Source organism: Plasmodium chabaudi (assembly GCF_900002335.3).
Source record: "Plasmodium chabaudi chabaudi strain AS genome assembly, chromosome: 12".
NCBI classification, from domain to species: Eukaryota; Apicomplexa; class Aconoidasida; order Haemosporida; family Plasmodiidae; genus Plasmodium; species Plasmodium chabaudi.
The window spans coordinates 1,589,303-1,604,067 of record NC_030112.2 but is presented as its reverse complement, the minus strand read 5'-3'; the positions used below and the strand labels follow the sequence as shown (position 1 = coordinate 1,604,067).

At 24.4% G+C, this 14,765-nt stretch overlaps 4 protein-coding genes across 4 annotated transcripts; 2 read left to right on the top strand and 2 right to left on the bottom strand.

The window, feature by feature from the left end:
* Positions 1–325: 325 nt before the first annotated feature.
* PCHAS_1244300 (conserved Plasmodium protein, unknown function) lies at positions 326–5,722 on the bottom strand (the record flags this gene model as incomplete). Its single annotated transcript, XM_016799026.1, has 9 exons — positions 326–766; positions 857–955; positions 1,047–1,412; positions 1,523–1,711; positions 1,808–2,308; positions 2,411–2,463; positions 2,566–2,964; positions 3,152–3,208; positions 3,295–5,722. The coding sequence occupies 9 exons, from the start codon at positions 5,720–5,722 to the stop codon at positions 326–328; spliced, it is 4,533 nt and encodes a 1,510-aa protein (XP_016654374.1).
* A 1,994-nt stretch (positions 5,723–7,716) lies between these two features.
* On the bottom strand, positions 7,717–8,807 carry PCHAS_1244200 (apicoplast TIC22 protein, putative; the record flags this gene model as incomplete). Its single annotated transcript, XM_731645.2, has 2 exons — positions 7,717–7,812; positions 8,094–8,807. The coding sequence occupies 2 exons, from the start codon at positions 8,805–8,807 to the stop codon at positions 7,717–7,719; spliced, it is 810 nt and encodes a 269-aa protein (XP_736738.2).
* Positions 8,808–10,031: 1,224 nt separating this feature from the next.
* Positions 10,032–10,758, top strand: PCHAS_1244100 (thioredoxin-like protein, putative; the record flags this gene model as incomplete). Its single annotated transcript, XM_016799024.1, has 2 exons — positions 10,032–10,609; positions 10,728–10,758. The coding sequence occupies 2 exons, from the start codon at positions 10,032–10,034 to the stop codon at positions 10,756–10,758; spliced, it is 609 nt and encodes a 202-aa protein (XP_016654373.1).
* A 1,582-nt stretch (positions 10,759–12,340) lies between these two features.
* PCHAS_1244000 (conserved Plasmodium protein, unknown function) lies at positions 12,341–14,452 on the top strand (the record flags this gene model as incomplete). Its single annotated transcript, XM_732174.2, has 1 exon — positions 12,341–14,452. One exon carries the CDS (start codon positions 12,341–12,343, stop codon positions 14,450–14,452), a length of 2,112 nt encoding a protein of 703 aa, XP_737267.2.
* Between the last annotated feature and the right edge of the window lie 313 nt (positions 14,453–14,765).

Sequence of the window (14,765 nt, the reverse complement as noted above, 5' to 3'; positions counted from 1 at the left end):
AAACTTTGTAATGAGAGAAAATATTGGGTTTTTAACGAATTATTTTATATCTTATATATAACCAAAAAAATCCAAAAACTCATAACATAGAAATATGTATATTACTTATTGAAGAAGAAAATGATACTAAAAACGTTAAATTAATAAATATAGATGAGAAAAAAACTCGAAAGATAAATGCAAAGAGATGAATGTATGCGAAATGGGAAGGCACAAAAAATACAACCAAACAATGAAATGGGACATGTACTAACACAAAATAATACATACTAAAAAATATTGAAATGAAGAAAAACAAAAAATAGTTTATATACTAACTCTATATTTATTCATTAATACTTTCATTATCTAGAGAGTCATAATTTTCTGAATGCTTGTCATCTTCATTATTACTATTATAATTATCAATACTGTTGTTACTACTTAGATTACTGTTTGTATTATTATGTTGATTATCTTGAGTTTCATCTGTATTTGATTTATTATTATTTTGCATAATTGTCATAGGTAAATGATGAGAGACAAAAAATGATGTTGGGGTTTTAAAAGCATCTGGATTTATATCCATAGTATTATATTCTAAATTTTCTAATAATTTTGAAAGCACCATATTTTCACTTACATTTTGCATAGACCTTAATTGACTTTTTACATCATCATTTGATATCAATCTTTCTTCAATTATTTTAGAAAATGCATTTAAATTCATTTCTGCCTTATTTAAATAATCCAACAACCCAATTCGATGTTTTATACCTTCAATAACCTGTCGAATAAAACAAAAACAAATATGTATATAACATTTACACAAACAAGTATATATAATACTAAAATTTTATGTATGCTTATTGTTTACCTTCTTTTGAACCAGCCTTTTGGTTTGCAGCTTTTCAGTTTTCCAATCTTCTCTTATTTGATTCAAAGAATATTCAACATCCATATCCCATTTTATATCCTTTTATAATAAACAAAAATGTTTAATAAAATGAAGTATCACTAAAAAAATAAATAATTTTATGAATATAATTTATACTTTTTATTATTACCTGAATTAAATTCAGTATAGTCATATTAGATGGATCAAATTTATTTTCATTATTATCTCCAATATCTGGTATTGGAATATCATCAATATTTACATCTAATTCGATATTTGAATTTTTTAATTCGCCAACACTTAAATTAAAACTTCTAACTGTTTGTTCTCCATATATGGATATAAGTGAATTTATCATATTATTAGGATCAACATTTATGGATTCTAAAATTTCAGATATTTTATTCCATTCATTTATTAACAAACTCATGCATTCACTTTGCTTTGTCCAATATTTGCACATAAGGTTGTGCTCCTCAATTTTTATTTCTTTTTCTTTTGCGCTGATTTTCGGTTTTTCCTTTTCTTCGTTTTTCTATAAAATTTAGTAGACAAAAAAATAAAAGCCATGTCACAAATGCATAAGCAGGGCAGTAAACAGTATCGTCACATTTTCAACATTTCCAACATGTTCAATGCTATTACCATTTTTTCTTCCTTCAATGGAAATGGGACATCCTCTTGAGCAAAAACTTTTTTTATCTCCGAGTGTATTTGCCCTCCTAATAAAGCGATCAATTTCAAAATCATTTTTTTTCGCTTCTCATTAAAGACTTCCTTAACTTCTGCTTCCTCCATGCTTTTCATAATATATTTGAAGTAGTTATCTGACACCTAAAAAGGGAATACATGTTAAGGCGAATATATAGACAATTACAAACTAGTAAAGAACAACACACAACAAAATATGTTACATATTTTTTTACGTACCCTTAGAGCTAGGTTGAACAACTTAGCGTTGTTTGTTTGACCCTCTAATTGAGAATAGTCAATGGGCTCCTTAACATACTTATCAAATGGGTTAGGAATATTATATTTTTCTAATAACCCTGTTACATATTGAATTTTTTTTAATTTTATTTCAGTTGCATTTTTAACTTTACTTGAATCTAAAACCATTTTATTATTTATGTCATTCTTTTTTTCTGGCTTTGTTCTTATTCTTGTTTCATCAAATATAGATGCTCTTTTTCGTTCTGTTATTTTTTTATCAATTTTTAATTTTTTCAATTCCTCCGATAATATATGATCCTCTATTTTTTTATTTAATTCGGTATAACAATCTTCATTGCTATATTTATGTTCATCCGAATTATTTTCATTTTTATTTCCGGATTTATTATCATATTCATTTTGAGACAACTTAAATTTTACATTCAAGGATGATCCAGTTTTGTTTCTCATCGAAATTCCTCTTATTATCGACTTTAGCTGTAACAAAAAAGATAAATGATTCATGTGAAAAAGGACAATTATATATATACAAAATTATAAAACATTTTAAATAAAAAATATTCTTTATCTTAAAATTACATTTTTATCGTTTTCCTCGCTACTTAATGAGTCTTTTGATTTTTCCAACGATTCTAAAAAAGCAAAAATTAAAATATATATGCCATATTTGAAATGAATATTTCCCTTTTTACCACTCAAATTTTATTACACACAATAATGATTGCTGAACCTACCTTTAATTGAATCGGTTGATCCTCCAATGGCACAAGTGGCAATACTTGGAACATCAGCAGGGCTCTGATTAAAATTTGTAGTTATAATATGATGTTTTATATTTTTGCTTTGATTAACAAAAAGGGAAGATGGTGACTGTAAAGTCACATGTGTAATATCATCATGCTCAGCTATTTCAACTACTGATTTAGGTATTATTGCATAAACTTTTTCTCTTAAACTCTCATTTTTTGATAATGCTTTTAATGCATAAGGGTCTAATTTTTCATTTATAGGAATTGCTGTACTATACATTTCAACTAATGATGCCTCATTTCCTATAACACTTTTTTTTTTTTTTTTTACTTGTTTTTTTTTTTCTGCTGGTAGTCTTATAATTGTAAGTGCATCTTTGTTTGCTAAAAAAATTGGAAAATATAAAACCAATGAACAAATTAAAAAATGAACAAATTAAAAAATGAACAAATTAAAAAATGAACAAATCCAACTTAAGCACCACACTAAAGTTAAATAAAATCGTGACTAAGAAAATTGCTCATAGTTTGCTTACAAAAATTAAACACAAATGTAACAATTCAAACTTACCGTTCAATGAATCATAGGAATGACTTCTCCTATATTTTCGCATATCATCTTGTTTTCCTGCATTAAAAAGAAAAATAAATAAATGTGTAAAGACAATTGATTTAATTTTCTGATACATATAATAAAACTTTTTTAAAACATACCTCCATTATATCGTATATACTCATCATTTCTATAGTCATCATAAAGAGGCCTTTCAGGTGTATTGTCCATATCATCATAAAGTTCAGGAAGATATTTCTTATGGTTATTTGGTAAGTAACTATTTTTATAATTATCAATAGGTTCATAACAATTTCTTTTAATATTTCGCTCTTGATTATATTTATAATTCATATTATTGTAGTAATTTTTTTCAGGTCTTATATTATATTCATTTGGATCCATGTTTATATCATCAATTGTATTTTCATAGGAATCTGATAAGTGATATCCACGATATTCATCATCACTCATAACATTATTATAATTCATACCATTTTTATTTATATGTTTCATGTCTATATTTTTAGAAAATTTTCGAAGTTCTTTTCTATCATCATATTTTAGTGCATTATATTGATTAATATTTTTTATATTGGGTCGTTTCATATTTCGGTTATTATTGTGCATTAAATTATGGCTACCTTTCTGCATTTTATTTTCATTTACATATCCCATATTTTGTTGATGTTTATCAAAATCAGGTGTAATATTATCATTTCCATTATAATCATAATTTTTAAAATTACTAGTATTCTTATGGTCTATATTTATTCTGTTATTATTTACATTTTCTTTAAACATATATCCATTTCTATTCATACTACTATTTTTCGTATTCTCACCAAATTTGCTATTATCCTCATTACCGCTAATATTATTATTACCTGCATTTTCATTATTATGATTATACTCACTAAAATGTTTATTATATTCTCCCAATCCATTACCCTCATTATCATTCACACAATTAACAGTATTATTATTGACACCTCCGTTATTGTGTTGTCCTATGTACATTTCACCATCATGCTTATTTTCATTCGTTCCTATATTCTTTTTTTTTTCGTCATTCATATTTTCTTTACAATTTTCCTGTCCACCAATTAAATGCTCACCTAAAAATCTTTTTGCCATCTTTTTTTCTAATGCATTTTTATTAGAACAATTTGAATCAATAGTACTAAATGAAAATGTGTGATATTCTTTTTTTCTATTTCCATCTTTATCGACACCATTTTTATTAGGTGCATTATTTACGTCGTTTTTAGGCCCATTATAATTTGGATATATCCCTCGTTTTATATTTCCAATATTACTTGGATTTCTTCCATCCTCTAAGGTTTCCCCACTATACTTTCCAATTCCATTCATATTATTATTTACATCATTCATTTTATTTTTATTTTCTAAAAATGTATCTTCGTTTACTAAATCATCATTTGCTTCTGTGCCATCACTATTGAAATTATCTTTATTGTTTACATTATTTTTATTTTTTAGTTCACATGCATTTCTATGATACATTTTATCTCTTTGTAAATACAACATTGCTCCTGATCTGCTTTCAGAAGGCTCACCTCCACCATTTGGTCCCATTTTATTGGAACTATGATCCTGCATCTCACCATGATATTGTTCATACTTGCTTTTATAATTTCTATTTAATTTTGAATAACTAAAAGTGTTGTTACTACCATTTACATTACTATTCATGTTAGTATTTGTATTATTAGCAGTACCAATGCCGGGATTATTGCTGTCAGCCCCGGGTCCATATATTGCACTTCTTTGTTTCATACTTTCATATGTTTCATTATTATTTCTTTTGTTGTATTCGTAATTTTGTGGATTCATTGGGGATTCACAATTAATGTTACTATTCCCTTTTTTGTTTTTTCCTATATTGCTAATATTATTATTGTTCACCGATTTAGGATCATTAAAATATCTGTGAGGTCTCCTAATATTGTCTCTATTATTTCCAATTTCATTGGTGTTGCCCATATCATTATAAGCATACTTATTATTTGAAATACCACCACCACTCTTTACATTATCGGCATTCTTATTATTATCTTCGTTGTATTGATATATTTTTCGAAATTTGGGTTTATCTTTTCCTATATTAATATTATCAAAATTTTTTTTATTAGTATTATCACTTAAGGTTGTATTTTTTTGGGATATCGCATATTCATTTCCAGTGCCTGTTTTGTTATTGCTAGTGCTACCAGTATTATTGGCACCTGGCTTGTCATAATGGATTTTCTTTTTTAAATTACTAATATTATTAAAAACTTTTCGATTTATCATATTCGTTCGTTCTATTTCTCTGCCTCGGCTTATATCTCTGTTTTCTTTGCTTTTATTATTAATATATTTTTTGTTATAATCATATATTGTTTCATTATTCATTTCCTTGCTTCGTTTATTTCCATCACTTTGGAAATTATTGATAACCATAGATTTATGATTATCGTTAGTGTAATAGGTGTTATCTTTACCTTTTTGTTTTATTTCTAAAATATTTTGTTCCTTTTTTTTATTCTCAACACGTGATTTATTATTTTGGGGATAATTATACATAATACGACGTTTTTCTCTCTGAGGTTTTTTTTCCAGTTATCTGTGCAAATAATTATGTATATACACACAAATAATCACAAAAATGTATATATCTTCTATATATATACTGTATCTGTATTGCATGTATTGATGGACCAAAAAACTATTGAAACAGTCTATTATTCAATATGAATTTACAAAAAAATATTTTTGCTGTATACACTCACTAAAAATCTCCATGAAATATGTGAGATTTCGAGAATTGTGAAAAGATAACAAAATTTATTAAACAAAATAATGATAAAAATCAGAGAAAATGCTTACATATATTCATATAACTATATTTGCATATAAATGCAATACATATGCTTATATGCCATACATGCATTAATAAGATTTATGGAATGAACACGTTTCAAATTCGTAAAAACAATTCACATTTTAGAAATAAGAAAAAATTACAAGAGTGTAACACGTTTATGCACACGGTTTTTATCCTGAATACCTACACACAATATGTATCTTTGTGTGTACGTATTAACTCTTAAATGGTTATAAAAATTTATCATTTTTTTTTTTATTCAATGGATGTATTGTTAATCTCATCAAAAATGTCCAGGGGGGGTTTTGATATAATAAGACATAACAGTATCATTTAAAATGGTAATATAAACATATATAAATGTCAAAAAATAAAGAAGAAAAAAAAATAAACTTTTATAATAATTTTTTTCTCTTTTTTTTCTCCGTTTTTTTTATTTTTTCTTTTTTTTAAATTATGTATGCAATAAATACACAGTGCGAAAATTCTCTCTCATACTTTTTGAAATTGGTATATGTTTATTAAAAATATATGCATATTAAACATTAATTCAATAAAAAAAAAGTTAAAAAGAATGTAAATATTTTTTGTATTCCAAAAAAATATAATAATGAAATAAATAAATGATTAAATGCAAATAAAATAAAGTAAAAAAAAAATAAAAGAGATAAGCATAAAATATGCATACTATTAATTATTTTGTATACATTATGCATATATAAAAAAAAATACGTAGTCTGTTTAATAACAAATTACAATATGCGAAGAAAAGAATGTAAATTAAATATATTCGTCTATCCTTCTTTTTATATTATTTTTTTATCATATATTTATTATTCGTAATTTTTCATACTTAATAATATATATATTTCGTGAAAACAAATTATATTTTTTTTCTGTTTGTGTGTGCAATGCCTTTTATAGGCATATATTTTTTTTTAAATAAATATTATGCCTAAAAATATGTATCGCGTAAAAATAAGCATAAAATTATGACTTGTACATGTATTATTTAAATTAATAATGATATATTTTTTATACTCTTTATTATTATTTAAAAAAAAATATATTATTGTGTAATTGTTCCCAATAAAATACCCCTTCCATTTTATGAACTGTTAATGTGAAAAGAAAGATATTCAGAATATTACCATGTTTTTACCTGCACGCAATTTTTATTTTTACTTTTTTTGAGCAAAAACAACATTATGATATTTAATTATATTACAAAATCATATCTTAAATCTGTTTGTTGCTATATTGTGATGGTAAAAATTAAAAATATTTATAAAGGCATACCAAATAAATATATATAATGTGTTGGGGGGAGAGGACATATTAACACAGAGAATATAAAAAAATAAACTTCAATAATTTTTTATATTAAGCCATTTATCTATGCTATTCTTTCTCATCATATTGTACCCATGACAACTATGTATTTTTAAACTTTATTAAAAATACCATTTAAACGATAAATTTAAAATTGCATATTATCATGTTAATTCAATGGCAATTGACGTGATACTGCCAAATAATTAAATAAAATACACATGGAGTATTAAAACTAATTTTTTAAATTGTCCAAAAAAAGGATATATATATGTGTATGCACTAAAAATAATAGGTGGACAACATAAAATATAATATAATTTTTATGAACTGAAAAAACAAAATGGAATAAATATCATTCCTAAAAGTATGATCTTCTTGTACCCAATTTATTCAACTTGTCCAAATACTCTAAGCTTTTGGAACTGGGCACAAAGCCAAACGATTTGTGATTTTCCTGAAAAAAAATATATGATTGCGAACATATATGTGTATCATTTTCTTTTAAAATTTTCGAAGGCATGCTATTTATATGCCCCCATTTAATAATTTTCACATTGAATATTTACACGAATAATTACACATGAATAATTACACATGAATATTTACATGAATATTTACACGAATATATACGCATGAATAATTTGGGGAAGTGATAAAAAACATATGCATAGCCAATAAAGGCATTTGAACATAAATAGCTAGCTGTTTTACAGTTTATATTTTTTATGGGCATACCGAGAATATCAAGTCAACAAAATTGAGCACTTTAATTTTATAATTTTTTACGCCTTTTTTGTTTAATGTATCTCTTAAATCTTCTATATCGAAAAACAAAGGAACAATATTTGCTCGATCTTTATTTACATAAAATCCATCTACATAAAAAACAGGAAATACTAATTCGCTTTTTTTTCTATATGATAAAAAAACATAGGCATTCTGTGTTTGTCTTTTTGATGGTATTAATTTCCAGTAAACAATATTATTTTTTACATCACTATTTTGGTTTTCTAATTTTTTTAAATGCATAAATTCCTTTATTAATTCATATGCTTTTTGCATATTTATATTATATAGCTTTATATTATTTCGATTTTGCATGCCATTACTTTTTATAATTTCGTTTAACATATTTTCGGCATCATATGGACACAAAAACATATAACATATTTGCCTGTCTTGTTCATTAAATATGTATGGCGAATTATTATTATTAGTTATTATATATACAGGAATAACACTTAATTTTTCATCTATAGGTCTTTCATGATATTTCTTTTTCCAAAAAAATATACTAAATCGATTTGGGAACATACACAATCTATTCCCAACTAAGTTTCTTTTTAATATCAAATTATTCCCTGTTAATGTATGTCCCTTAAAACTGGTGTTAATTTTTATACCTTCTATTAATGCATTAAACAGGAACACCAAAAAAAGGAAATACATTTTTACATGGCTGTTCTATCTTTATTCTTTTTTTAACTTCCTATAAATATTGTGTATTCATTATATTGAATTAATAAAACTGGATCATTCTTCTTATACTCATATTTGTATCGCGCTTAATTTTTAAGTGATATTATAATATATATACATATGTTGCTACGTATTTTCCTACATGCAACACTTATCACTATCCATACTCAGGAATATTCAAAAATGAGATTCCAAAGATGCCACCTTTTTTTGGAGTCTTGTTTTAGTTAATTTATTTTTTCTCTTTCCATAATTTTATATTATTTTATTCCCATTTTATTATGAACATTACAATTTTTTTTTTCTTACATTTTTTTTATATATTTATTTTTCCCATTATCAAATAGTAGATATACTCATAAAAAAAAGGATATTAATTTTCTTTTTATTTTTTTTTGCTTCAATGAAATACAAAATTACAAAAACTCAGGACATGTTAAAAGTTCATTTTTATTGTATATCTTTGTAGGCATTCCATTGATATATAATTCATATTTTTTTTCAGCACTTACATATGTATGCATAAAAGAGAGTAAACAAATTTGTATTCGTTTATAATTTTTTTTTCTATAATAGGATCACTACAAAAAAGCTATTTATTTTTTTTTTTAATTCTTAAATTGTTGTTAATTTGTATCCCCTTATCTCTATCACCATTTAATAAATCTTCTAAATATTTTCCATTTTTAAGTAGCTAAATTGGAGTAAAAAAAAGTGTATGAACAAGTTGCAGTTTCATATATCCAACTACAATTGATAAATTTAAATATTACTATCCCAATAAAAGGTAAAAAAAATATATTACCACTTAAGTTTGATAATTGGAAAATAATTGAATATGCATATTGCTCGAAAATACTGAAGTTTAATTTTATTTAAATTTTTGTTTTAACATTTATATAACTTGAAATAAACAAAATTTCCAATACATATGCATACACACGGATACGTATAAAAGTGTATATATAGAATATTCGATTTATACGACTAGATTTTTAAAAGAGACAAAAATAGAGATACCACTAACCCCATTTATTAATTAAAGCTTATAGAAATGTAAGAACAATTATGTGGATAATATACAAAATTGGAATATATAAGTTACACCGTTTTTAGTATAATAAATTAGAGCTAACGAAAGTAGAAGGATGTGAAAACGAATAAAAATATGTAAAAATACATACACGTATATGTATGCATGTATATATTTATTTATATATGTCTCAAACAAGAGTTTTAAGACGGATGTTTTTTCTACCCCTTTTTACGACTACAATCATTTATCTTTTTATTCAAAACTCTATACTAAATTATATATTTATAAAAAATCACAATGTAGTAAATTGTTTAAGTAAAAGAAATCCAACCATTTGGAATACCATATTATCAGAAAAAACGCTATCCACAAATAATAAGAATGTGATGAGGGAAAAAAATGGGAGTGTTCGAAAAAGAAACAAAATAAATTCGCTATTTTTTCTTAATTTAAAAAAAAAAAAAATACCGCATCTTTTAGCTTTTCATAGTGAAGACTGTGAATATTGCAACAGCATGGAGCCATTACTAAAAAAATTGAAGGAGGAAGAAGGTATTGAATTTTTAAAATTAGAAATGTATGAAAATTCATATAATTTTGAATTATTACAACAATTAGATTATAATAATTTATGTGGTGGATTACCATATTATTATAATTTGAAAACACATTATAATATTTGTGGAGCAACTACTTATCATAACCTTAGGAAATGGGCTTTCGATAAAAAATGCAAGTAAGTCTAACATACTCAAATGTATATGCAAACCAACCAATTACATTTTTTCATTTTCCCACTATCCATTATATACTACATTTTATACACCATCGTATTTTGTTTTATTCTTATCCAGCCCTAATGAGCCACCCAATGAAGAAATATAATTTAAAGAGAGAAAAATACCGTTTTTATTTCAAAAATGCTTGAACTATATGCTTATGAAGATATAAATACCATTTTGTTTTTCTTTATCCTTTAATAATTTTATTTTTTATTATATTTGTTTCTTATTTTTTTGAATATATAAGGTAAAGGGAAATTAAAATAATATGGTACTGATTAAAAATGGGGCTATCTACAAAGTGTAGCTTTTCAAGGGTACAGAGAAAAAAACGTGTGAAAAAACAAAAATAATAATAAAGCAAAAATACACAAAAATAAAGATAAATACATAAATTAATCAAATATTATTTATAAAAATTTAATCCATATAAATTTCTTAAAAAAAATAAAATAATAATATATAATAAAATTAACTTATTTAATTTACCTATTAAACACAGTAAAAAATATTGCCCATAATATGAAGTTAATTTACATATGCATTATTAAAAATAAATTTATAAAATTAAATTCCCACCCTTTTTTTTTTAAAAATATTTAAAGTTTTTTGTTATATTTATAATTTTATTATTACAAGAAATATCTTGTATATTTCGAAATTATATAATTAATTTTTTTTAAAAAATGGTTTATTTTAGCTTTTATATATATTTTTTTAAGCCTTAGCTTATTATTATGTCATATATAATATATATATTTTTACTCATTCTACATTAAATATATATTATATATATATGTAACTATTTTTTATTATAACTTATATAAAAAAATATATCGTTATTAATGTTGTTTTATATTAAATTTTGAATTTTTTTCCCAATACTCTTTTTGAATTTTCCCTTTCGTTGGAATAATTTTATTTATATGTTCCTAAGTAACATGCTTTTCAAATAAAGATATACCCTAATGTTGTGTAGACAATATATATAAATACATTAACTATACATATATATGCATATATATTTTTATGGAGAGGTATTCTCTTCCCCTTAAAATGTGCACATGCATGTTCGCCTATGATCCAAATAACGATTTAGTATGTATACATATGTATATTATTATTTTCCTCATTATTGGTAATTGCTATTTTTTTTATTAGAAATTTATTTTACATTTTTAAAATATTATGATTATAATAATATGAACTTTATATGCAATTCTAATGTATTCATTTTGGCTACATTTTTTTTGCAAATTGTAAAATGAATTAATTTCCGCTTATATTTTTATTCGCATTGTTATTTTCGAATTCAAATTTTTATTTTCTCAACAATTTTTATGAATATCGTCCATATATGTATTACATTGTCTCGTTTCACATAGAATACTAATTTTTTAAAAACATTTTATATTGTAAAACAAAAAATTTACATAAGGGTGAAAATTTTCATAGCCATGCTTACAAAGAGCTTCTGAATATACAGCGAGCGCTATTTTTCAACTCATACATATATAATTTTACCTGATATACAGAATATATTATAAGTTGTTGAAAAGGTACCGCCATTTCAAAACACAAAATATCGAGAGCTTGTATGCGTATATCACCTATGTGCTTGTATAAACTTTTTTCGTTTTAAAAAAAATATATAATAAAATAAATCATAATACAGAATTAGCAAAATGATAAAGTGCGGAAAATACATCGTAATACTGGAGCTTCTATTAGTATCGCTCCTATACAACTTAATTAAAAATATATCAATATCAAATAATGATAAAACCATATCATCGTTTGTTGATGCATATAATTGGAATATTATGGAAAGTTGGAAATCAATAACACCAAAAGAAAAATTAGAATATAAAGTAAACTATGATTTAGGGTTAGATATTGATGCCGAAATTGGAGATTTTGGAGATTATAATTCAGATGTAAAAACAGATTTAGTTTTATTTAAATATGATAAAGCAACTACGGTTAGTACTATATATGTATATATATTCAACCAAGCTAAAAATAAATTTGTATATCATACAGAAACAACACTACAAGGGAAAATAGTTAATTTAATGGTTGTCGATTTAAATTTTGATGGCTCCTTAGATGTATTAGTATTATTTAAAGATAATAGTTCAAAAGATAAATTATATATATCTACATTTATTCAAAATGAAAATAATGAATTAGAAGAAAAATTTAATTCTAAAGTAAAAGAAACAGCAAATGAAAGTATATCCGATTTAGAAAATCAAAGTTTTTATTTTACAAACATACATCCATTAATTTGTGATATAAATAATGATGGCTTACCAGACTTAATAGCTCAACAACCCGATAAAACAAAATCATTTTCCAGATTTATATGGATAAATGATGGTAAAGATGGATTTAAAAGTATACTATGGGAAGCTATTGGATTATTTGAATATACAGAATTAAGTGAAATTAGTAATCCAAATTCAAGTGCTATAGTAGATCTAAATGGTGATTGTAAAGCTGATTTAGTTTTTACTGTTCTAAATAAAAAAAATAATAAAAGAATCTTCTTAGAAATATGGATCAACAAAATTGTTGATGGAAAAGGCCGTTATGTAAAAGCGGAAGAAGATTATATGTTACCAGCTAATTCAAATCAAGTTCTTTTTGGAGATTTTAATGCAGATGGATCAATAGATCTGGTTGTACCAACTTGTGTTAAAAGTTCATCATGTAATTATTGTTGTACTAGTGATGATAAAATATATTTTATTCCAAATATACAAATGAAAATATGTGATAATTCATGGACAAAAAATGAAGAAAATAAATGTCGATTACCTTCTAATTTATGTTCAGAAAGTGATTTTGAATTTGCACACAAATTATCACCTGATTATATTTCATTATTAGATGATAAAGATTTACATTTTTCTGGTGATGCACACTATCCAAGTTATTTAAGTGTCGGAGATGTTGATGATGATGGTTATTTAGATTTGCTTGTTACATTAAGAAATGATAAAGGACAAAAATTTGTTCGAATTTATAAAAACGAACAAAATACAAATAATGAACATAGTCATACAGATGTTAGACGTTTTTATAATTACTATCAATTTGTTACCTCAACAGAAGAATCAACACCTGATATATATAATGCTGCATTTTTTGATATAATTGAAAATGGTATATTAGATGTAATAATATTTGGAACATATAAAACGAGTAATAAAGTAAAAAAATATTCATCTGTTGGTTTTGTACGTAGTAATGAAACTGATTCATTGTTCTTAAAATCAACAGCATTAAATGGTATATGTGTTAATGATTGTTATAAAGATAAAGATAAAATGTCAACCAAAACTTTAGGAGGTAATGCTCATGGCCCTACATTTAAAATTACAGTCATAGATGCTAATGGAACAAAATCAAGTAAAATTGGAATACAAAAAAGTCAATCAGCTCATTCACCACTTCAATTACCTTATGTCCTATTTGGTCTAGGCAGAACAAGTAATTATGTTGAAGAATTTTATGTTGGTATGCCAACACATCAACAGTCCTACTATAATATGTGGGTTTCTATTATCCCTAATTCACATATTATTGTTATACCATATCCCTTGGAAGATTCAAATAAATGGCAAATACAACTTTCCGTTAACCCATCAAAAAAATTCTATTCTATTATTTATATAACCCTCATATGTTTGTCCGTAATAGGTATTCTTATATTTATTCTCGATCGTAAGGAGAAAGTCGAGGACTCAAAAGAAGAAATGGGTTTCAAAAGTCACTTTGTCATTGGTTAATATTTTTATTAGAGAGTTATAATACAGCTATACGTGGCAATTTGTTAGTGAATCCAAACTATGCATTGTCAATTTGGATCAACTCCATAAAAACTACAACTAGTTTCATGACGTAATATGCATTAATAAATTACTTATATTTTTGCAATTACATAAACAAATATGTACTATGTACATTCAACATTACTATTGTTAATTTGAATATTTTTTTTGACATCCATATTTGTTTTTTTTTTACTATCGTGTACCTCTTTATGCAAACTTATACCAGTTTTCTTTCTATATATGTGTACTTATATCTCATCAATTTTAA